Source organism: Mesitornis unicolor, unplaced genomic scaffold (genome assembly GCF_000695765.1).
Source record: "Mesitornis unicolor isolate BGI_N332 unplaced genomic scaffold, ASM69576v1 Scaffold55137, whole genome shotgun sequence".
NCBI classification, from domain to species: Eukaryota; Metazoa; Chordata; class Aves; order Mesitornithiformes; family Mesitornithidae; genus Mesitornis; species Mesitornis unicolor.
In genome coordinates this window covers 12,925-36,834 of record NW_010198160.1, presented here as the reverse complement: position 1 = coordinate 36,834, position 23,910 = coordinate 12,925, and the positions used below count along the sequence as shown (strand labels likewise).

Here is a 23,910-nt window from a genome sequence, read left to right as displayed (position 1 = left end):
AGAAAGCAGCAGGAAATGCTGAAACACCTGCCTGCTCTGTTCCAGAAAAATGCTTAGAAGCTGAAGCTTGAGATGGATATCCTGTTTCTTTGTTGCTATGATCTTTCTGGATTGAATTCCTATAAAACAAATGCTGGGAGAGGTACCTCAGAGAATGTCAACAGACCCAGCTCGTGCATCTGTCCTACAAAGTCCAGGCATGGTGGTCAGCAAACATCAGCTTTCCTCCAAGGTCTGCACGTGACATAGGAAGTGACACTGGAAGAGGAAGGAGCTAGAAAATTTCCATCCTTCATAATGGCCTGAAATTAATGTTTAAGATGGGCTTGAGTGAAGCAGTGTTGTGCTCTGTGAAGCCAGACTGCCCTGTTCTGCAGGGAGGGCTTAGCTTGGAGGGGAGAGGTAAACCCTGTTTGGAGCTCGGGCAGGCACTGGGTTGTGCTCCACTTGTGGGGAAAGCCCTCCCCTGGGAGAGTGCTGTCAATGTTTCTCTTGCCTGGAGACAGATCAGGAAAGATCTCTCTGTGCTGCATGAAATTTTACTTCCTTCTTAAACTGCTTTTCGACAGAAAATTGAGGTTTTACAACAATGACAGGTTTCATTACAGTATTTGTTCTCCACCTAATATTTTACTTTTCTTGAAAAAATAACACCTGAAAATGGAATATTTAGACTGATGACTGAAATACTTTAACTGAAGAAAGATGTGGACTTTCCACAGAGGAGACAGACACACCAAAACCCGCACTAAAAGTACCCCTGAAGACCTCCATGATGCTAAAGTGCCTGTTTATGGGGTTCATGGAGCAGCTACTGCCTTTCTGTGTGTCACCTGGCACAGCCTGCGCTTGGTGACTGATCTTTTGGCTGGGACTTTGAGTGATTTTGTAAGGCAAGTCTCACTGTTCTCAAGTAATTGCCGCGATCTGTAACGTTGCCCATTGTCATCTGTAGTACTTCTGTGTCTAAACAGTTCAGAGTACCCAGGACACGAGTTATCCACACGTGTATGTCGTGCATTCTCCGTGTGAGAAGGGAGCGCCAGGTACCGAGCGGCATGTTAATAGCACCCCGTTAACCCTGTCTTGTGTTTTCATAACACAGATTCAGCTTCGTACTAACACAGGTTTGATTTTTTTTTTCCCTTTTTTTCCCTTCCTTCTAAAATGTTTCCCTGCCAGAGACAGGAGCCGTTTCTTCATTTGCAATAAATAAATGCCATGAATGTGACACCTGCCCTTTGCTGTGCTCTCACCCAGGGATTAGACTGTGCCTGGGGATCCGAGCTTTTTGCATACAATGCACAGCTGTGATATAAAGAGCCTTTTGAAAGGGAGGCTTGGCAGCTTTCCCAGGAGCTAACTGAAGGGTCCATTTGTGCCTTACCTGTGATTAATTCTTTTCCGTTCGTGTTTGCAGTGGAAGGACTGGAGCCCGGCACTAACAAAACCCATTTTGTTACACAGTTCACTGCCTCTAACTGTATTTCCAACCTCTGGGGCTTCCCTACCTTTGCAACTGTTGACTAATATTAATTGTGTGTATGCTGCTTAATCACCTGGGAGTCACCCTCTAAAGTGGCATTTAATCGGTTTTAAGGCAGGTGACAAAAGTGAATTATGCTAGGGGACCGTAGCGGAAACACCTAGGCAAGGATAGGAAAGGTTCAGAGAGGCAGTGAAGAAAGTCTCACAGAATTAGAGTGCTCAGGGCTGGGGGGATCTGCAAAAAGCCCTCTCTCTTGCTTCAGTCTTTATCGGCTCTTTCTGGGAAGAGGGGAGCATAAACAGAGGAATAATTCAAGGGCATCCCAGCATGTTGTGGAATTAAGTTCATGGCTGAGTCCTCGATGGGCTTGGGGTATCCTGAGACACTGCCACTGCCGGAACAGCTGCCGAGGACCACATGTGAAATGGTTGATGAGAAACAGCACTTCTGCTGCTCTGCATTTAGCAGAGAGCTGGGTTGTTGCACCATCCTCTGGACCAGAGAGAGAACAGATACCTTTGCCATCACCCCTGCTCCCTGAGCAGCATGGTTTCTCTGCTTGGTGGGGAGAAATGGGTATTAACAGCCAGACACCAAACCTACAAGAGTAAGTGTGGGGGTTTGTTGGTTTTTTTCTGCTTTACATGGTGAGCTTTTGGTTTTGGAGCTCTGTGGGAGAGGAATCTGAGGGCCTTAGGTTAAATGGGCCTTCATGGGGCAGAACTGGTGAAGGTGACATCAACAGAAGGAAAACCCAAAGCACTGCTTGGGATTTCAGAGGCAAAGAAAAGCGGCCTAACTTGTTACCGCTTTAGAGGACAGCCGTGTGGAGGTGGTGGGATATCTATAGGTCAGTAAGGAGACCTAAGCAGTGGATTTTGAGCAGTCCAGAGAGAGGTGGTGTGGGAATGAAAGAGCCTATGAAGAGGAGGCAGCCAAAGCAAAGTGTGGTCAGAGAAGAGCAAAGCCTTAGCCAAAGTGCTGATTCTGACCTGGGAGTTTGGAGTGTAGCCACACATGTCTTCAACAGGTGCTGGAGAACACCGGCTATGTATTTCCCAGCTGTCTCCAGTACCTTGTAGGACCACATCCTGGAATGGCTAGGCTGGGTTGAACTGGGTTAGCTGGAATGGAGCAAGCTCTCCCAGGATATGTGCTGAAGTCTGGAAGAGCCTTTCTTGAGTCCTGCCACAGACCTTCATCAGCTGGACATTCAGGAAAAATTACCCCTGCAATCCCCACCTGGGTCTTCACCTCTTTTCAGGACAATCAACTGGTAATTGAGTTATCACTGCTTCGAAAATTGAAAACCTACAGCTTTGCTTCAAAAGGATTTATGAATTCCCTCTGCGGTTCAAGCACATTCACCAGGAGTGGGGAATTCCTTTAGATCTCTGCTGAAGAATGCTTTTAAGTCAGGAGGCCGCTTGTATCTACAAAGCAAAGTTGCTTGCTCACCAACCAACTCTCTGCTGGAAGCACTGGCTCCCTCAGAAGATTCACTGTTATTCCCTGCTCCCTCTTGCCTATCTGTAAACTACCCCATGGCTACATAAATATTTTTATTATAACTTATGCCAAGCTTTCTTCCTCCTCCCACTGCAGAAGATGCAGCTCCCTTTGGCTGTGAATGAGCTCCCATGTCTGAAAGGAAGCTGGCCTAGCTCCAGATCTCAGCCTTACATATCCTGGCACAATGTTTTCCAACATCAAGCTGTAGCAAGAAAACAAACTTCAATTTGCTCCTCCGGTGTTAATATTGCCGCCCACAACTGCTGCAGTGAGCTCTTACAGCTGTTCTTTCACAGTCAGCTGGTAGGGTGGTAGGATAAACAGCGAAGAATTACCCAGCTCTGTGCTGAAATGGGATGGACGTGGTAACCAGGGAAGCTTCTGAGCTTCCCAGTCTGGGCACTGTGCAAAGGGGAAGGTGAAACAGTCTGAACACATCCTCCTCTCTGCCAGAGCAATGCTGATGCTCCACATTGTGGACTTTTGCAGTTGTCTCATTACTTCACAGGCAGCCCAGTTCAGCCTGCTCCAAGAACAGGATTTGGCTTTAAAAAGCCAATTTTTTTTCCCCAGCCATCCAGTCACAGACAAAGCATCCCTTTTCTTGCTCCTCTTTGCTGCTTCTCTCTGTCTGGTTTATTGGTAGAAGCTGGCAGAGGCCCTGCAGGAAGCAGATCCAGGGCCATAGCCCTGCGAGCTTGTCTGCATGTGGGGTGGGGTGGGACACGAGCTTTCTCTGGTGTAACAGCTTACTGCTCCCTTCCCTGTGTCTCTGGGAGAAAACTTGCTGCTGTTCATTAACGATGACCTTAAATGAGCACATATTTCAGCTTTCTAGCCAAGCACATTTTTTGGCCTTTTGGTGCCATGTGTTGTAGGTATTTAATATTATCAACAGAAGCCAAAGGTCTCCAGCCTCTTCTCTGCTAAATGAGAGCAGTGTCCTCCGTTGAAGGTCTGAAGCTCTGCAGCGCATTGAGCCGGTGTCTGTCTGATGGCCCTACTTTCTTTGATGTGCCATCCTAAGGTCTCTTTTCAATTTGTCCCATCTCTGTTCTGTGTCTTGGGGTTTTTAAGCGTCTCGTATGTGAACGTATCACATCTTGAGCTAATTAGAGCTTAGTTTACACCAGGTTTGTCACAAGCTTGTGGGCAGTGTGGCTTTATAATGGGCTTTTATCTGGGTTCATGCCCCACAGGTGACCCAGGAAGCTGTTAGCGCCTCACCTGTGTAGGCAGACTCCCACAGGGTTGTCTGTATGCACAGCCTGTTCATTGTGTTGGTTGGAGTTGCGAGCAGGGATCCTCTTCTCCCACCTGTGTGACTGGCATTGGCCCAGTCTTACCTGGTCTTGGTGCACCTAGAAGTCCCAGTACATCGTGCCATGGCTAAGACTGGTGAGTGAGACCTCCGGCTCCTAATGAGGTGCTGGGAGGTCTATACCCAGATTTTCCATCAGCACGTTCCTACAGGCACCCCAGAAGGAGGAGATGTGCTGTCTTTATTGATGTATATGTGTGCTCTTAAAAAGCTATTGCCCAGGCACAGCTGTGGCTGGGACTGGTGAGTTCATGGTCCCACTAAAACCTCAATGGCACAGGCAGGACCTGTGCATCCTGGCAGATTCAAGAGGGAGCTGTCAGTAGCTATCTGCTTTAGTGCAGTTACTCTGCTTTTATTCACTGTGGGTAAAGGTGAGCATTGCTCTTCCAATAATGCCTCTTCTCTCCAGAAACTTCCCTCCGCTCTGAACTGCAGAATTATCTCCATCCTCTGTTGTATTTCCTGACTTCTTTGTGTCTGCCAGATCCAACTGGGAGCTGCCCTGCTGGTAATCAGCATCCCCCCCGGACACGCTCCTCCCTGGCTGACTCAGTTGGCCACGGCGCTTCGGCACAGCCCTTCCCAGCAGAGAAGCAATTGCTCTTTCTGCCCTGTCTGTCTAGAGCTCTCTCCCCCAGCCCTCCCGGCAGCTGAGTCACTTCCTTCTTCAAATCTGGCCTTAAATCTTCCTTTTCTCTTCGCCCTGTGATTCACTCCCTCTGTGAAGCGCTTTGCAGAGCTCCGTCTGGGATATGCTGAACAGAGAGATGCTCCTGGTGCAGGACGTCGTCCTTGTCTCAGTACTGAGCCCCTCTCCAGGGGCTGGTTCCCCCCCCCGTGCTAAATGGTATCTTGTAGTATTGGTATTTCTCTTCTCTTAGCATTTCTTTTACCGCTACATCTGACGTAGTCATGGAAGGCAGCTCCTGCCTGCGGGTGAGTGTGTGTAATTTCCTTTGACATCAGCGTGTGTCTGTGAGGGCACAGCTCTACCCTTTCCCACCCCATTTGATGAGATGCAGTAAAGGAGTCATTACAGGATCTCTGCCGCTCCTCCTCATCCCTTGTGGGATTTAAGGAGCGCCGCTGTTAGAACTGAGCTTCTGCTCTATAAGCCTGGAGATATTTCTTAGTATAACATCTACACTCCTCGAATTTTTATATAAAGGTCATTTTTCTCCCTTACCTGCTTATTTCCTCGGCCTTGTACCCTCTTGTACTGAAGTGCCTCAACTTTTCACCAGTTTCCTGTTGTAGAAGGGAATTGCCAACAAACAGGGTAGTTAAAAGATGCCAAAATGAATTAGCCATGTGGCACCACTGAACTTGGCTAGACCTGCTCCAGTTACCATCAAAGAGTGTGATACAGTTTTCCAATGCTTTTAAATCCTGCTTTCAGCTGTGACTTAGGTAGTTAAGCACTAATCCATTTCACTATCCTTGCAGTTTAGGCATACGAATACTCAAGTTGCTTAGGTGCTTAGGAAAGTGTCCTGCGGCTGCCTTGTCCCCAGAGTCTGGGCAAAAATGGGTAATGGCAGGAATAGGTGATGGCAGGCAGTGACCAGACCTGGTTCTGTGAAGGTCTGGTGTCTTCCTCAGGACAGTGGTGCCCAGGCCTGTGCCCACGGTCTGAGTGCACATTAATGAAATATTTGGGATTGAGTGAGGAGATAGGGGGACAGGCTGCGATGCTTCTGTCACTCTGCAAGGGACGGTGCGTCTGTGAGACTGTTATGCTCAGAAACATACACAGGCCATGCAGTTGTATCTGTTTGGTAGCTCTGGGTTTCTAAAACATGACCAATGAGCATTTTCTAAAGAGTGACCAACAGTTGTTTTCCAGTACAGTAAGTTTGCAAACGAAGTGAAATTGCTATTGTAAAGTTTTGTTTCTACAGAGGGGACGGGGGCTATGGAGCTTGTTGGGAAAAGATGAATTCTGGTCCAAGGAGAGGACTTTTCATTTTAACTTGATTCCTACAGGAGACATAGCAATCAAGTAAATGAGAACTGCAATTTCTAACAAATACTGGTAATCCTAAACTCTGATTTTTAATAAGTCTTCAGCAATCACATTCTTCAGCTTCAAAACAGGCAACTCTTGAGAACGATGTTAGGTCTCCTTTGTATACTGATCTTACCTTGCCTTCTAAGCTTACATTGCATATATTTATGTTCTCTTGCTTAGAATGAAGTGATCAGCCAGCAGCTCTCTGTCATTTTCACTCATTGCTATGGACCCTACCCTATTCCAAAGCTCGTTGAAATTAAGCGCAAGCAGACCTCTCGCCTTGGTAAGTGTGAGTTGAAGATGCTTGTGGGTTCTCCAAGGAGAGCTGTGGGAAGTCTGTGTCACTGGCTGGGTGCTTGAGAGAGCACAAGTCAGAGAAAAACCTGACTTTGAAAGGCAGAACTAGAACATGGAAGGGCCACAAACTTAGCCTGACCTAAAACTCCCGCTGAAATCCAGAGGGTCATCAGGTGTGCTGGAGTGGGGCTGTAAATCTGCAAAGATTTGTCTGTGTTGCTAATTAGGCTTGGATCCAAGCCCAGGGCCTGGAGCCAAACGTCTGTCCGCATCGCAAACTGCCAAGGCTGGCTGTGGGTGATGCTGCAGCGGTGCGGCCCTTCCAGCCCCACTGACAGAGCCTTTGTTGTTTTAATGTGACCCATAGAAGACCCTAGGGACCTTCTTCCCCTTGGCACAAAGGCCTCCTTGCACAGAGAGGGGGCTGTAATAGGGTATAAATAAGCGTAGGCATCCGTTCAGCTGTGGTTTGCTTTGAGTAGCAGAGCTGGGAGGCTGTGGCAGCTCTGTGTGGCGGGGACGGCTGGCTGTCACCTCAGCAAAGGTCCTCACAGACTTCCAAGCTTTGAACTCCCTGCATCTGAACTCCACGTGGCTGTCTGCAGGGCTTCTGTCTCAGGCTGTCCAAAATAGTTTTATGGCCTTTACTCATTAAAAATTATATCCTTTTATGCTATTGTCTTCTTTTGTCAAAACAGGAAGATATTCTGTATGTTCGTGACCTCTTCCAAAATAAAGGTATTGGCTTTTTTTTCTTCTTTCTTGTGATTCTAGATCCTCATTTTCTTAACAATAAAGAGATGTCAGATGTTACATTTCTGGTGGAAGGAAGACCATTTTATGCACACAGAGTGTTGCTATTTACTGCATCACCAAGGTAAGATATAGAGACATTTCATTAACAGAAGTAGAATTTGATTTTGCAGTTTTGCTTTTGTTGGTGCTGTTAAGATTCTTTGAGGGCTAATAGCTCAAACTTCAAGTTTTTGCTAAGCAGAAAATCTCAACAGCTTGTTTCTGGTCAATCTGCAGGATGTTTAACAAGTGCTCTGATCACTAGATTTCCACCCAGTAAATGATCCACGCTTCTGGCCGTGCACCTGACCTCATTGCACCCAAGGCACATTTGCATGGAGCTCGTTGCTGCATCCAAGCTCTTAATTGTGGAGGAGTCTTAATATTTTGATTCTTAGTAATCATTTATCCTGTGAGTGGCTAAATCCTGCCTTGCATCAGCGTAGACAGGAAAACCCAAGCTACTGTCATGCAGTTAATTGAAGGCCTGTGACATTTTTTAAATAAAATTAATGACGAAATGTATCATACTGTATCCACAGGCAGTATTTATGGTCTGCTCCCTGTGCTCGTAAGGCTGGACGTACGTTACCTAGCTCAACCCAAGCTTAAAGTTGCTAACAAACCTTATTTGTACCCAACTTTGTAATTATAGGTGTGCTTTAAACAAATTTAGCTGGCCTTCCATAAGGTCTTATTTCAAGATGTGGCAAGGACAAGCCACGGATTCTGGATAATTTGAGCACTCTGGGTATTGATGCTGCCAACCCACAGCACAGAGTAAAGATTTGCATAAAGCAACTGCAATATCTGACCTTGCCTTCAATTAAGGAATGGGCATTTTGGTTTAGAGCATATTGGTAGAGGTACAAACATGTTCCAGACTCCAGCTTCAAAGCTACTAAATTGTGTTCGTAGTAGAGTTTGACACCAGTAGAAGCAAATCAATCATTATCCGTATTTTAATTAACAAGATCCAGTGTGATATGGAAAAGGTTACCATCCAGCAAATGCTGGTCTTGACAGATAAGCCAAGCTTTGCACTACCACTAGAAGGTCAGATGAATTATCAAAAAGAGAGCAATTGTTTCTGACAGCGCATTTCCCATTTTCACCTTCTCACAGAATGGGAATATCAGGTTTTGAGAAATAGATGGCTACATATGTATATGTCTCACATAGGTCTGCAATTACTAACTTAAGATATGTTTTTTCCTGAAACTTCTGCTGTTTGAATTTCACGTTTTGATAATCAGAGAACAGCAACTCAAAACAGAAAAGTTGGAAGTCTTCCTAAAAGATCATGTTGCTTCCAAGAAATTTTGTAATATGCATCATTACAGTATCTGAATTTCCTATGTACATTTTATTCTGTTATATTAGATGTATTTTTTCAAAATTTAATATTGAAATCTCCTAGAAGAGAAGCTTCTTCCTTTTGGTTTGAACTTGATTTTATGTCAGTGTCTGAATCTTGATGCTTTCCAGTGACAATTCCATTCATTTCAGTGTACTGTTTTTGCAAGAACTGATGCTGTCTTTCCGCTTTGCCATACTTTTTCACAGTGAAAATTCGGCTGGTATTTCAATCTTGCTCCTTTTTATTTAGGTTTAAAGCATTGCTGTCTAGCAAGCCCTCATCTGATAGTACTTGTATTGAGATCAACTATGTGAAGTACCCCATCTTTCAGGTAAAGTCAGTTCTCACGTTGAATTTGAATGGAACATGTAATAGGAGCATCGTACATGCCCTGTCCAGATTAGTACGTATGTATTTTATAAACATGTAGCTCAGAGTAGTGGTTTCACGAGCACAGGCTTCATCTCCATTCATACACTGAGTGCTATTGATTGCAAACGTTGTGCCCAAACAGATACAATAGCATGCATTTCACTTACACGGGCTGTGCAGACAGCAGTGCATGGCAAGGTAAAGCACTTGATTCTTTTTTTCTCTTATTGGCTCTGTCGGCATTTAATGGGCAGGTTTGGAAGAGACACAGTTCATTCTCTTCCTTAGCAGTATCGTTCCATCAATTTTTTGCCATGAAAATCCAGAGCTTGCTTCCTCTATCTGTAGCATATACACGTAAATGCTTCCCTTTATTTGAGTCAGAGCTCAGACAGCTCCGTGTATCGACTGGTACCGCTGCAGATAATTCCCAGCTGCCTATGATAACTTGAGGCTTGCTGGAAGCTCACTGCAGAGGGATCTTAGCTGGCTCCTATTACAGTGCAAAGCCTCCCCCACTCTTCTCATCATCCATGCATGCCCACACACAGCTGGGTGAAGCTGGGGATGCCATTGCCAGGGAAGGAATAAGGGAATAACCATTATATATGCTATGTTTTCCTGAACCGATGATGTACTTAACATACTGGGAAATACATTGAAAATTCAGAATTAATTAATCAGCTTCCTGCAAACTGTTTGGAGCTCACCAGAAAGTCCAGACAGGACTAGCTGGTGAGGGTTGAGACAGACTGCCTTTAAGAAGGAAACATTGAACTGTGGAGAGAGAGAGAGAAACAAAATTCATCTTGAAACCAAGAGTTTTGGGACAGTTTTATCTACAAATCTTTGATGGTGTTGGGGAGCGTTGGGTATTGCCTGCAATCTTTACATTGCCCCCTGTTCCCTGGTGTCTTGGATTGGTTTTTTTAAACACTCCCTCTGTTTTATTACAGCTGGTTATGCAGTATCTTTATTACGGAGGTGCAGAGTCACTCCTGATTAAAAATAATGAAATTATGGAGGTAAGAGACATTTATCTTAATTGCAGTGGGAGCAATGCTAAGTGATCTGTGTACCGTTCACCCAAGGGCATGTGGCCATTGGGCAAGACACAAGCACTCCTGTCAGTGCCAGCAGTGCCCAGGCTGTCCGCAGTCCTGTGGGAGGGACTCAGTCTCCTCCTCTGCTGGTTGCCTGTTATGGTAACTTTTACCAGTATGAAGTTGTCTGTCAGAGAAGAAAGGGTAGAAAAAAATATGGTCATCAAGCAAAAAAAAAAGTATCTGAAATAAGAATATCTAGTTAGATGGTTTGAGAGGCTTTTTCAAGGAAATGCTGAGCTGGTGTTACCAAAATCTGGAAGCAACTCCCAGCAGCATGATAAACCATTCTCTCTGTCTCTCTCTCAGCTGGATAGGTGAGGTGCTCTACTCCAGCTGGGCTGGTCAGCTTCTCTCTGCCACAGTCTTAATTTTGGTTTATTAGCACAGACTTACGTGTCCAGACATATCTCAGCAGCGTAAAAAGGATCCAGTTTGGTTCCTCACTCAGAAGAATTCTTGGCCGTGTACCTGGCTTTAACCGTGGGAGAAGTCCCGCTGGAGTCACAGTTGAGTTCAGTTTCAGGCATGTGACTGTCAGATTTTCTGAATAAAACCATAAGCTGCTCCCTGAGATACAGAGACTTCTTTGCCTCTTTCTTACTAGATGTAAAACATCCAATGCCATTCTGCTCATTGGCAAAAGCCAAACCCAGCCGAGTGGAGCTGACTGAGCCTTCAGTATAGCCACACATCCACGGCCTTTGTGCATGTTAAATCATCCTCTTCCAAATACTGTGTGCTGTCATTAGCAGCTATGATCAGCCTAACAAATCCTAACTATATAGAACTTAGAAATATTTGAGCAAATTCTTTATAGTCGTTCAGAGAATTTTCCTGTTGATGATCACCAAATTATGGCAGCCAAAAAGAGTACAGGACAGTAAATACTAAAATCAGAGCTACTTAAACAGCTGGTAAGCATCAGTCCACAGATGATAGTCTGCCACCATGACGTTTCATCATTGCCTACATTAGTTAATATGTCCCTATGACACTACTGTCTGGGGCATCCATGCAAGGCTTCACTTTTACCAAAGTGCTGCTAAGCAGAAACTGGCAGCAACTCTTTTTTGGGGTATGAGTGGCCAGAGAGAATCAGTTCTGATGGATACAGGTACAGGCATATCTGTTCCAACGGGGATGGAACTGGTCAGGACTGGAATTATCTCTTCTCCAGTGCAGGCGGTGGATTTTTAACAAACCATCCCCACGTTGACTTTCTGAGCTTTATAGAAAAAGGTCACAGATTCTTTATTTCACTTGTAGTTTTGAAAGAAGCTCCTGAATTTCTAACCCTTTCTGAAATAAGGAGTCTTAGACTGTGCAGTGCAACAGCTTTATAGATATGCGCACGTTATCACCTGGGTGGTTAAAAAGTTGGTGCTGCAGTTCAGCTGGCTGCTTGCTCTACTTTTGTGACATCTCAAAACTTCTGTGACTCAAGAATGTATGACTGATTGATTGATCTGTTGATAACAGATCTGGCCATGGTTCCTCACAGTTTAAAGTAATTACAAACCAGCACGTGACTGCTTGAGCCGCAGAGGCAGCTGGAATAGGATTTGGCTTTATCTTTCAAAACTGCATTTAGCAACTTGCCTTATTACAAATATGATAACAAGAAGCACCAGAAATACTCCACAGAAATCTTTGCTGCAATTCATAATTGGGGCCAGCTGGCTGCTATCACATCAGCGCTGCACATTTCCAGCACTTGGATTTATTTATGGGATTAAAGCAGAGCTTGAGCAGACTGCATAAGAGAAGTCAGAATAATGTCATGGAAGTTTCAAGGTTTTGTTCCCCAGTGCTCTTACCTTGCAGCAAGTGAGCCCTTTTGGGATTCACAGGATAGCTTTTTGTCATGCAGTTCTACATGATAAGGGCCATATAAATGCCTAAACACCTGGACAGCTCGGCCTAAGATACCTGACTGGGTTAGACCAAGGTGTCAAGCAATGAAGAACCCCAAGCTGCTTCCTAAGCCAGAGCAGAGAGCCAGAGGCAATGACCTACCATGGGAAGACAGAAAATGAAATTACTTTTTCCTGTCCTAAGAGGACAGAAGCGATTCAGTTGAGGAAATCTTTGCACTACTGAAGTCAGTTGGAGAACTCAAAATTTAAGCCATTTCCACCCTGCAGGCTTTCATCCCACTGTGGTCATGCCCGTAGTATACAGTGGCATGCAGAGACTCCAGGGCAGTGCCAGTCCAGGTAGTATATCCATAGGGTGGAGATATATATAAGGCCAAAGAGGAAAGTCAGCTTGAGACCTGATGGCAGGAGGGCCATGGTAGCGCAGGGGTACAGACACATGACACTAACACGAGTGTTAACGAGGCAGTTAACAAGATCTGACTCCATTTCCTTGAGCCTGCTGAGGTGTCAGATCTGAGGTTTATTGTCTCTCTGAATTTTTAAGACTGCCCAGGGTGGTCATCATCATCTGATTTTAATTGCTCTGTGCTCTTGGTCCTGGCACCCTTCTGCTGACATCCCCACTTCCAGCCCAGGTGCTCTGTTTCAGCCAGAGCTTGGGGAACAGTTGAACCTGAACCCTTTTTTCCTGGAGTGTAATTGCAGATCCCTTCTTGCAGAGTTATGTTTGCAAAGTGACCAAAGACTCTCCAAGCTGCTATTTCCTTTTTTTTGTCTTTCACACGGCCCCCTGCCACCTCATCCCGAAGTGAGCACATGGACCTGAGCAGCCTGTGGTGGTCTTTCCATGTACACCTTCCCACAGTGTGATCTAGAGGGGACTGCAAAGGGTTGAAGAAACCAAGCAACCTTCTCATTCTGACTGCTTGTCAGTACTTTTGTGCTAATTGAAGCAGGGACAGAGAAAAAAAAATACAATGAAACAGAAAAGAAGCAAGCTCTGATTCTGTATTGCTCAGCAGTTTTGACTTCTTTTTTCCGTGCCTTTTTTTTTTTAGCTTCTCTCCGCTGCTAAATTTTTCCAGCTTGAAGCTTTGCAACGACACTGTGAGATCATTTGCGCAAAAAGCATTAATACAGAAAACTGCGTGGATATTTATAATCATGCCAAGGTAAAAATAACCGCATATGCTTGCATGTTATGCGTCTGTCGTCATACTCGTAGGTCAGTTTTATAAGTAGTGATACATATTTAATTTGCTAAGTATGTTTGTTATGTATTTAAGATTGGTCATGCATTTACTGGGACTGAGTGACAAATAGGTACCTAGTATATTGCCAGTCCCAAGCCATGTAGGGTAAGAGCATCAGTGCCAACTGCTCATCCCCATCTCCTAAGTGCTTCAAACTCAGCTTGAGTGTACCACCATGTGGCAGACCTGTCCCTTATCGTGGCAGCCTAAGCTGCTGAGTTATCCAACAGGAGTCACCTGAGTGAATAAGACACCTCTCTCTCACCTTCCAAGCTGCATTTTCCCATTACAGTTCCCTGTTTCCTCCTGCCTGAAGCCCACTGGGGTGATATACTTAATGCTGGTGACAGCTTGTCAATATATAGAAGTGCCACGTTGTCAAAGTGCAACGTATCAGAGCCGTGCACGGATGGTAATGAGAATTCTATGTCTTGGAGAGGAGAGATTCACAGCTTCTTATTGGAATCAAATTATTTACTTAGCTTTTGAGGGAGGCTAAGTTGTTAAGCATAAAAGCGTGGCATTTTTTGACCTAGAAAACCTATTTTTGCTCATTGATAGAGGTGGTTGCTACATTGATTAGTTTCAGTTTTTCCCCTCATCTTGTGTGCTTAGTAGTGTGCTTAGCTTGGAAGATGGAAACCATACACAAATAGTTGCAATGAGATATTTTTAAGGCACTCCTTGGATGATTTTTTCTATAATTTACATGGTCTGTACAAAAGATAAAATGGTGCAGCGTGACGTGGAGGTTTGATTGAACAGAGTAATCCTGCAGATTGCTCCAAACCCCTGCAGATCTGATCTCCATTCCCATCATCAGGTATTTCCTACAGAGAGTAGTAATGTTAGGTATTGATGTACAGATAACATGCAATCAGTGTTTGAAAGAGCATAACTTTCCACCTGTAAAATGAATAAGAAATGAGGTGTATCTGCAGGTCCATTTATTGTAATAAGAAAAAAATCAGCAGTGCAGGGATCTTTTGAAAATTATTTATCTTCTAGGTCATGTGGGAACTTCTTGGTTTGTATTACTGCCACTAAAAGCAAAATGAATAATTTTGTTTTGAAATTACGTATTTTCTTCAAATTGTGAAATGTGGCTGTTATTTACCTCCTGATTGAAGAAAGTTCTCACACGGAGCTCTAGACCTGTCTGAGGACCTTCTACACTGCCGGTGCTGGGACTGAACAAACCCAGTGGCTAAATCCAGCTCCTTGTTTCCCTTCAAGGGCCCCAGCCTTGCAAGTTTTTGTGCCTGCATCTCCCAGTGGATGCAGTGGAAACAGTGGACTTGAGAGGCTTTTACAGCCAGGGTCATGTTTGCAGTCACTGATGTGGGCAGAGATGCCCAAGCTACCTGTGAATGAAACCTTGACTTCTGGAATTAGTTAAGTCACATCACCCTAGAGCTCAGCATGGGCTAATTTACCCTGCTTCCAGTAAATTGCCAGGGCTAAGCTTCATACTGTGAGAACTAGAAGGTTTCCGGGACCTCAAATAGGACATTTAAAGCTACTTCAGATACCTCTCTATTATGCTGTCTGCAGAGCAGACACTGTTAGACCGCAGTGAGGATGGGAATAAGATGATCAGGCACTGAAGCCAGGAACCACTGCATCAGCGAGGAGCAGGTTTTGAGTAACTTGCACCTGTTGTAGGTACCATTTCTAGTCCTCGCTGCTTTGCAAGCACAGCTGCATCTGCAGGAACTCAGGTGATGCAGAGACCTGCTTTTCCAGATGAGGATGTGCTAGCAGGTAGGCCCAGAGACACGTGGAGATTGTATCTTTCTCTCAATTTGGTGTAAGCGCAATATGAAACAAGCACAGATTTGGAAAGCTATCTGTGTTGGAGGCCTAGGTTGTAGGACAGTTGTTTAGTAGGGTGGTGAGCTGTGTAAAAGGAGCTGTAGGAACAAGATCTTGAGATCTTAAGTACTGGTAGGAAGGCGAGACAATGTGGATTTTGTCACATTTACAATTGGAAAGCTGAATTGAGAGCGTTAAAATAATCAGTGACATCCCTATGGGCTTTCCATTCCTAAAGTTGCAACATCTACAAAGGCAGCAATTTGATTAGTATCACTTTAAGAGTTTCATTTTTCAAAGCCTTTGTCACTGGTCTTTACTTCCAGAAGGAAATGAAGTAACTGGACAAATTGGATTTATAATAGTGATTGATTAGTTACCACTAGATACCAGTTATACTTTACATGAGTGCCTTGAAACTCCCAAGAAAATAATTTGGAGTTTCAAATACATGCCTTAACCACTCAGCACTTGCACAGATTGCAGTCTGAGAACAAATCTGAAAAAGAAAAGTACATTATTTCCTCAATGTCCTGAATATATTGAAATTATTAATAGGAATGAATGGTGTTTTGGAGAAGAATACAGATTCACACATATGCTCTCACATCCGTGTTTGTAAATAATGTACTCATAATTTGATGCAAACTTGCATGGTTTGAAAACAAATTAAATTCATTCTTTTTTCTTGGGAAGACAGATCCTACTTAGCTCAAATCTGTTTTGTTTTGGGGTTTTTTGTTTGTTTTTATTTATTTATAGCATTTTCCATTCTTAGTTCCAGATGTGAAGTTAAGGTGTTGGTGGGCAGCACATCTGTGTAGTTATTCCAGTCTGGACCCAAAGCTATGAAATGCCCCAGCAGTTGGGGCCCTTCAGGCTGCACCACACAGCCAAAGGTTTACCCAAAGCTCGAGGAGCTTGCCCTAGGCAGGAGGATGGGCCGAGCACTGCTCTCTACACTTGCATGGCTTAAAATTACACCTGTAGTGGAATATCATGGCTATGCTCCTTGTATGACCACAGGATCCAGCCATGGGTGGTGACCAGTACAGATCACCTATCAAATGACTGGTATGGGTCATTTAAGGTTTGCTCATACATTTTTGCTCCCACAGTTAAGGTTTCCTTGCACATTATGATATCGCTGCCTGTTTCGCAGATACAGTTCAGCACAAGGGGATACTGGAAGCCCCAAGCCACATGCTCTGCAAACCTCTGTTTCTCCTCAAAAGATTCCTTGAAGCATGAAACTTGGCGCGACAGGTCGTGTGACCCATCCTTGCTAAGGATGCCGTTCATTAAACTTGGTCTGTAGTAAGTTGACCCAAACCTATAGTTTTAGGGTGTAACTTCTAGCATGAAATCATGGGTCTAGGAAACTGTGGTAAAACTCCCACTCATTTCCAAGGGAGCATATATACAGCCCTAAAGTTTGTTTCCTTAACAACCAGGGTCTTCCAATATGGAATTGTGACCAGAATAATCAGCGTAAAATACTGTTTGATTAACTCCTTCCCCTCCCTCGTATATATCTGTGTAAGCATAACTGTGTCTGTCTGAAAGGCTTAGCTTGTGTGTTTGTGTGCAGCTCTTACACACTGTATTTGTTGAGTGGGTTTTCTCAAAATGGTTACCTTTCTCTAATTTCACTTCTTGTAGTTTCTCGGAGTCACAGAACTATCTTCCTATTGCGAAGGGTACTTTCTAAAAAATATGATGGTCCTTATTGAAAACGAAGCTTTCAAACAGCTGTTGTATGACAAGAACGGAGAGACGTCTGGTCAGAATGTACTACAGGACTTACAGAGGACGTTGGCCACAAGGATTCAGTCAATTCATTTGTCTTCTTCAAAGGGCTCCATTGTATAAAGCTGAGGAAGATGGTAACCCTCTAATAAAGACCCTGCAAGTTAGGTCTGCTGTTGCAGTTGCTTAAACCCGTTGCTTTAACGACTACGAAAAAAAAATAAATTAAAAATTCTACTTTGCATCCAAATAGTTCTGTGTTGGCCAAAGGTGCTGCGCCGGAGCTGCGTCCCCGTTTGGATGAGGGAATACAGAAAACAAAGCTCCTCCCTGTTTTGGAGCAAACGGGGTACCAGAGTATCCAGTGAATTGCTGTTGCTCTCAGATTTTGAACACACTCGTGTGGCCGTGGAGCTGAGGGCCAACAAAAGCCAGAACTCACACCAGTGAACAGCAGAAGCCTCTGCCTGAGCGGTGGTGCCGGGGAACACCTGAATTGACCAATTAATCATTTAAAGCGGATTTCTTCCACTGTTACACATTTAAGGACTATAGCTATCCTGGAGTCCATTATCTCATGCATTTAAGAAATGTAAGAACTGTTATTGCTGTCGAGCAAAGACAACTGTATTAGAGAGTGGGTAAGACTGTTACAGCTGAGGAAATATACTGGCAGATTTTTAGGGGTGGGAACTTTTTAAATTGTTCATAGAAATAATGGGGTGGCCTTGTAGTTTAAAAACTGTTTCCTAAGCTTAAAATTTCATTTTCGACAGAGCTGTGTTTAAGAATCTATGTAACATGTTTTTGGTTTTTGTTTTTTAAAATGGTAAAATGTACATTGTGCAAACATACATATGATGAAGTTTTGCTTGTATTCTTTCCTAAGGTGGTATAATCTTGCCTAACAGGCTATGGTTACACCGAAGAGGTACATTACCCAGACTATCTCTAATACAGTAGTTGGGGGGGCAGGAGAACTGCATGCTACTCGTGATTTGGGGTTAAAAACAATGACAAACTCAACATGCATTTGCATGGTAACTGTACCTGTGAAATGTTACGTTCGTGCTTCGTTTCGCCAAGACAAATGCAATGTTACTTCTTGTCAACTTTCACTTGTGAAATTAGCATATTTTTTTATTTGGTGCGAGTGGTTGTGATATGATACCCCCGGAAACCCTTCTTGAGATGCTGATTTCTGTTTGTTACAGTGAAGGGGTGATAACAGGTCTTTACTTCAGTAATGTGTCGATACTTTGCTACTGGCCAGAGATTGTGTCCAAGTTAGACTTTTTTAAATTATAATTAAATATGTACTGTGGAATGATTTCTCACTGTATCCTGAGAATGTATAGGTTATCTACAATGCAGGGTTTGGGTGGGATGGGATGGAATGGTGGGGGGGTGATTTAATGTCAAAGCTTCATTTATTTAGCAGCATATTGTTAGCAAGACAAATCTGCTCCATGCCACAACATTCCTGATGCTCTGTCTCTGAAAACCACAGCAAGAAGTAGGCAAAGATGTGGCCTTCACAATGGCAAAGTGACATTAATATATTTCTTTTCTAGGCTTCAGAAGTTTTATTTTGACAGTGCATGTTAACCTCTTGTTCTTTTGTTTGAGTATCTATGTCGGGTGCTCTTCCACGTTGATAGCTTTTGGCATGCTCAGAGAACACAGTTTTGGCTGTAGCTATCAACACGGTAGGAGGCTGTTTCATGACTCTGAGGTGCTAATCCTCCTGTGTTCTTGGTCTTTTAAAGCCTCTACAGTTTCTGCAACAAACTGTAAAAATGTCAGAACTGTCATTAATCCGCAAAGACACAGCAGGTCTGACAATTAGGCTTTTTTCCTGCATAGTAGTTCACACAAGATGTTGTCTGAAACATTTAGGTAATGGCAACTTCTGTGTGAATGTTGCGATCTTGGAGAAGCGAGACCGTGGTTGATGCAGCAGCAACACGCAGGGGTGCTTGTTGCTGTTTGCTGTGCCTCCTCATCCGTGGAAACCCATCCTTCCATGCCAGTGATAACCAGAGAGGAGCAGACCTCACCCTGCAGCTTCATGGTTTAACATAACAAAGTTTTTCATACAATAGTCATGATACTAAAATCCTTCCCTTGGGTACAGGTGTAGTGCCCAGCAAAGTCATCAGGAGTTGCATATGCATTTATCTGTAGGCAAAACAGCTTTTTCTGGGAAACGTGCCCAGAGGTATACCTGTGGATAAGCAATCTGGTGTCTAATGCTATGATGATAGCCACAGGTGTTGTGCCCCTGTTTCTAGCTCTAATATTAACTGTGCTTTGGTAAGGGGACATAGAGTCCTGAGTGTACAGGTTGCCCCTGGAAGGTGATGTCTTTTGAGCATTTGTAGGAACCTGCCTGGGACTCATTAGGAAGGAAGCACCGGTAACTCTGTGCTAGTCATTCTTCTGATGACTTAAGAGTATCTGTGGTAATGTTTACTGTTTTTTCTTTCAGAGATAAAGGGCTTAATTAATCCTTTGGCAGATGTACGTGAACTGAGTGGTCACTGTGTCTGGGCACTCAAAGGCAAACACGGGCCAAAGGCTCTAGCAGCAGAGAGCAGCTGCCTCCAAAGAGGCAGAGCTGTGTTGGCCCACACATTCATGTGTCCCGGTTGCTCCTTTTGGGGCCTGTGAATCGGACAGCCGAGCACGACAGAAAGCGTGGCATCCACTGCTGCCACAAGATCTGCTTTGCTGCTCTCTAACAAATGGTAGGAGAGAACAAGCCCTAAGACCCTGTTACAGGAAGGGATTGTGGCTATTGATTTATAAAGGAATAACTTTTGCCCTTCAAAACACCGGTAATCCCAAAGTCATAGATGTAAAGCTGAAAGGAACCTTAAAAAAATTATTTTAAATTCTTTGTCGACCTGTGACCTCCATCACTTTCGCCAGCAGAAGAGCCAGCCCCTGTGTGACCCTGGCATTCATTTCTCCTAGAAGTAGTCAGCAGACCTTTGTGAGTCCACAGACCAGAGCTTGAAAAATGTGATTTTAGTCCACCTTCATTGCTGTGAGTCTGGGTGAACCATGCCAGGTGATGTGCAGCTTGCAGGCACTTGAAACGTCCAGCGACAGGGATCCATGATCTTCACTGTCCTCGTAATCGGAAGGTTTTCCTAAGAGACTGTTTGTAATTTCTTCACTGCAAATTAAGCCACTTTCCCTTCAAGTCCTGATTGACAGGAAGAACAGATGATCTTACAAGATTATTCTATATTTGAGAGGAACTATCCTACTTTCCTCGCTAGCGTGCATCTGTCCTAGTTCCTTTACTAGTATTTTCTAGGTCTCTGATTTTTGCTCCAACTCCCCTCACAACTCTCCAGTTTTCCCAAAATGCAGAACTCCAGCAGGGGTTTTACATAGTAACAAGCTAAGCAGAGTAACTGTCTCCTGAGGCTGATGTACAGCGTATCAGAAAATATATCCCGTATCATTTTCTACAAGAACATCCCATGGCTGACTTGGATCTATCCTGTCTTCTGTTACAATTCCTGGGTCATTCACTGCTGCTTTCCCAGGAGCTCCCACTTTTATTTGTGTTTGTTTACTACACCTCCCAAAGTGTAACACTTTCAACTTCTCTTTATTAAATCCATTCTGCTTTAATTGGGGCAATTTCCCCACTTCATCAAGATCAATTGCAGTTCTGATCCTGTCTTCCAGCCTGTTTCGTAATCTCCAAGCTTTATTATATGTGGCTTCATGCATGGATTCTTCATCCCATTAATCTGGGGCTGGGGGGAAGGGCTCTGTTGTCAATTTAATCTAAAAAGCGGTGTGAGTTTCAGTGGGTGCCTGTGAATACCATCCCTATCAGATAAGGCTCTTTCCAGCAGAGCATTTTATTAGCATTTTTTCAAGAAATGGCATTATCATTTTAGAAAATAAAAAGCCGCCTGCTTCTTTAGTCTTTGTATAATTTGCAGTAATTTACTGGTTTTACAAATAGTTTACAAATCTTCTCCAGCCACTTCAGATGAAATGGGAAAAAATACAAAATCCTTAAAAAAGCTTTTTGTTTTTTCTTTGTTTTTTTTGTTTTGTTTTTGTTTTTTTTAAAATCATAACTTTGCAGCCTGTAATGAGTAAAAGGCTCATTTGGTTCCTTTCCATCTGCCTTTTTTATCCTGATCCACTGCTGCAGTATTTGAGGACTTACAGGCATCCTGCCTCTGCCTCACTGCAGATCTTTTCCTTCTGCCTCTCTACAAGGTCCTTCCTTTTTTTCCAGAATTTCCTCACATTTCTTCTCCCAGTTTCCACACTTCCCAGTGCTTTGACTCTGGAGCCCTGCTGGATCCCTTCCCAAACCCAGAAGGGGTAACAGTGTTCTCCTGGATGGGCGATTTTCCAATAATTGCCTTGAGACCTGGGAAGAGAAAAGGATCGGGAATGTAGGAGGGCAAAGGTTTTGGACATCAGAGAGGAAGGCTGGTGTTCTTTTCACGACAAATTTCGGCACCATCTACTTGTTTCTCAGATGTCTGCCCGATCTCTTCCTTATGCCTGCTGTCCTCTAAACACAGCTGGTGGACAGATGCTCTCTGGTGTGGAAAAGGGCCAGCTACAACTATTTTTTCCCCAGCTAAAACTTCTGCCTGCTTGGTCTCAGCTTGGGACTAGATTTGTGCAAATGTCTGTTAAAAGACGGAGGAAACATCTTTAAAGAGGTGTGAAGGCTTGGTAGCCAGGCTCCTATGGGCACTAATGAGAGCTGCGTGCTGAATTCTCCACGGGCTGCGTTTGACACTGAGCCTTTTTGTATTGACTGGCCACTGGCTCCATACCAAATGTTACACAAGCCCTCGATGGGCTGCGGTGTGTGGTATGCTGGAGACACTTGGAAATTCTGGTTCTGTTTCAGAGCACAGCACTATGCCCTGCTCTTTTGATGATCAAAAGTGTAAGGGAAATCCTTGATTTGTACTGAAACAAAATGCTCTGAGGTGATGTGGTGAAAAAAAAGGAAGGGCATCTTTTCTGCCCTCCCCATACCTGTCCAGAATCAGAGGAGGGTTCTGTTACAGCATGCAGCACAACTAGGTCTGTGGGACTCAGGTATGCAGGACCCTGTTTAAGTGGGTTTTTCCCCCTGTTCAAGAGAAACACAGATGTTAAAGTTCACACATCCACATACTCAAGGCAAGGCTCAGGCCATCCTCGAGAAAAAGCCAGTTCTAGTCCTGTTGGCTATGAGTTAAATCCCAGTAGCAGCTGAGCACCTGCAGAACTTGTCAAAGTCAGTTGCAGGCACTCAGTGTCCCTCAGGAGCTGGCTCTGTCTTCAAAATACTGCTGAAAGAGGACATCCTGAAGCCTGCATTCCCTAAAGCTGCCTCTGAAGTCAGTGAATGACTTTTTTTGATGAACAAGAGTTATCTAAAGTCAAAGACTTGAAGTTTGCTTGTTTGGCAAAGTGTCTTTCGTGTGAGACTCTGCAAGTGCTTTACAGAAATGAAGGGCCTGATGTTGCTTTCATCCTCTTGCCCAGAGATGCTTAAATACCTAATCATTAAAAAAGCTGCTTAGGATTTGCCCTAATGTTTAATAAACTAGCTTGCAGAAAGTTAGCCTTGAAATAGCACTCGGAATAATAATATCTGAATAATAGTATCTGAAACCCCATAGATGAGTACATCACTAATTTTAGATGTCTGCTTATAAGCACATTTATATCTCTAACTCACAGCATTTCCAAAGACATCTTCCATACATTTACAACTAAAATGAATGTTTTGCTATTTTTTGACTTGTTATTTATTTTGAGGTAAAGCCCATTATCTTCAGTGGGTGAAAACTGAGACTGCCCGCTCTGGCCAGATTATCACATTTTGGGAGAATTGCACCTGACCTACCATTTACAACTGGCCTCCAAGGGCAAAAAAACAGCAAAGCTGAGTCTTCAGCTGTGAGTCAATGATCCATGAGTTCAATGAAGCCGCTGCTGAAAACATTATGAGTGCAATGCCTAAAACAGAAGGAAAATCTGGAAACTCACAGAAGCTAATGGGTATTTGTCAGCTGCCTTCAGTGCGCCTAATGGGGGAGCAAGCTCAGTGTGGGTAGGAGGCAGATATTCAGTTTCTTTTTGTTGCAATTAAATTGTCATTCTTTCAGCTTGGTGCAAGGCTTCTTGCAGGGAAGAGCCATGGATGACCTAGTGTATATTTATTTTAGGCACATGCACAGGCTTTAAATGTGGTATCTCACATTCTCAAGTCAGTGTAGTCTCCGTAGATGATGGTTTTTGTACTTTGCTTGAACTGCTTGTCACTAAAACACCCAGGAGGCACAGCAGCAACTCACTTATAGAGGTTGCATTGGCTGGATAGGTTAAATTCTACAAACATCTTGTGGTCTGTAAGCTGTGCTGTTGAGCTGGGTAAATCTGCCCACCTGATTGTATGTGATGTACCAGAACTGCAATTTTGGTGTTTGTTTTCCTTTGGAGATGCATTTTTCTCCCTTTGTTGGGCTTACGGTTTTACTCTTTTTTTTTCTCTCTCTCTTTCATCCTGCAGAGGTGATGACACTGTGTGAACGGGTGTGCTTAGAGTAGGCACAGGTTTCTGTCCATGTTGGATGGCACACTGACGAAGACGTGTCAGTAAGAGAAAAGGATTAGGTACAAGAATTTGAATGTCTAACCCCAGATATTTGCCTAGGATTCCAGCGGTGTAAATAGGTGTTCCCTATTTCCTGCTTCATTTGTTCTCCAACTCGGAATTTCCATGCAGTCAAAGGGGAGGGGAAGGCAGAAAACAGGGCAGGAGGAGAGGAGGAAGCAGCCCAATCTCCCATCCCTTGCTCAGCTTCCCCAACCAGCCCATTTGGCCCTGGTCTCTTCAGTGCTCGCACAGAGGGTCTGCGCAGCCCCCTGCTCAGATACAGCCATGGAGC

General features: G+C 44.0%; 1 protein-coding gene across 1 annotated transcript; it reads left to right on the top strand.

Moving 5' to 3' along the window:
* The first annotated feature begins 1,009 nt into the window (after positions 1–1,009).
* LOC104544225 (ankyrin repeat and BTB/POZ domain-containing protein BTBD11-like) lies at positions 1,010–18,292 on the top strand. Its single transcript, XM_010189039.1, has 7 exons — positions 1,010–1,046; positions 6,517–6,622; positions 7,411–7,513; positions 9,041–9,122; positions 10,120–10,188; positions 13,208–13,321; positions 16,880–18,292. Exons 1-7 carry the CDS (start codon positions 1,011–1,013, stop codon positions 17,087–17,089), a joined length of 720 nt encoding a protein of 239 aa, XP_010187341.1. The 5' UTR covers position 1,010; the 3' UTR covers positions 17,090–18,292.
* Positions 18,293–23,910: the final 5,618 nt, after the last annotated feature.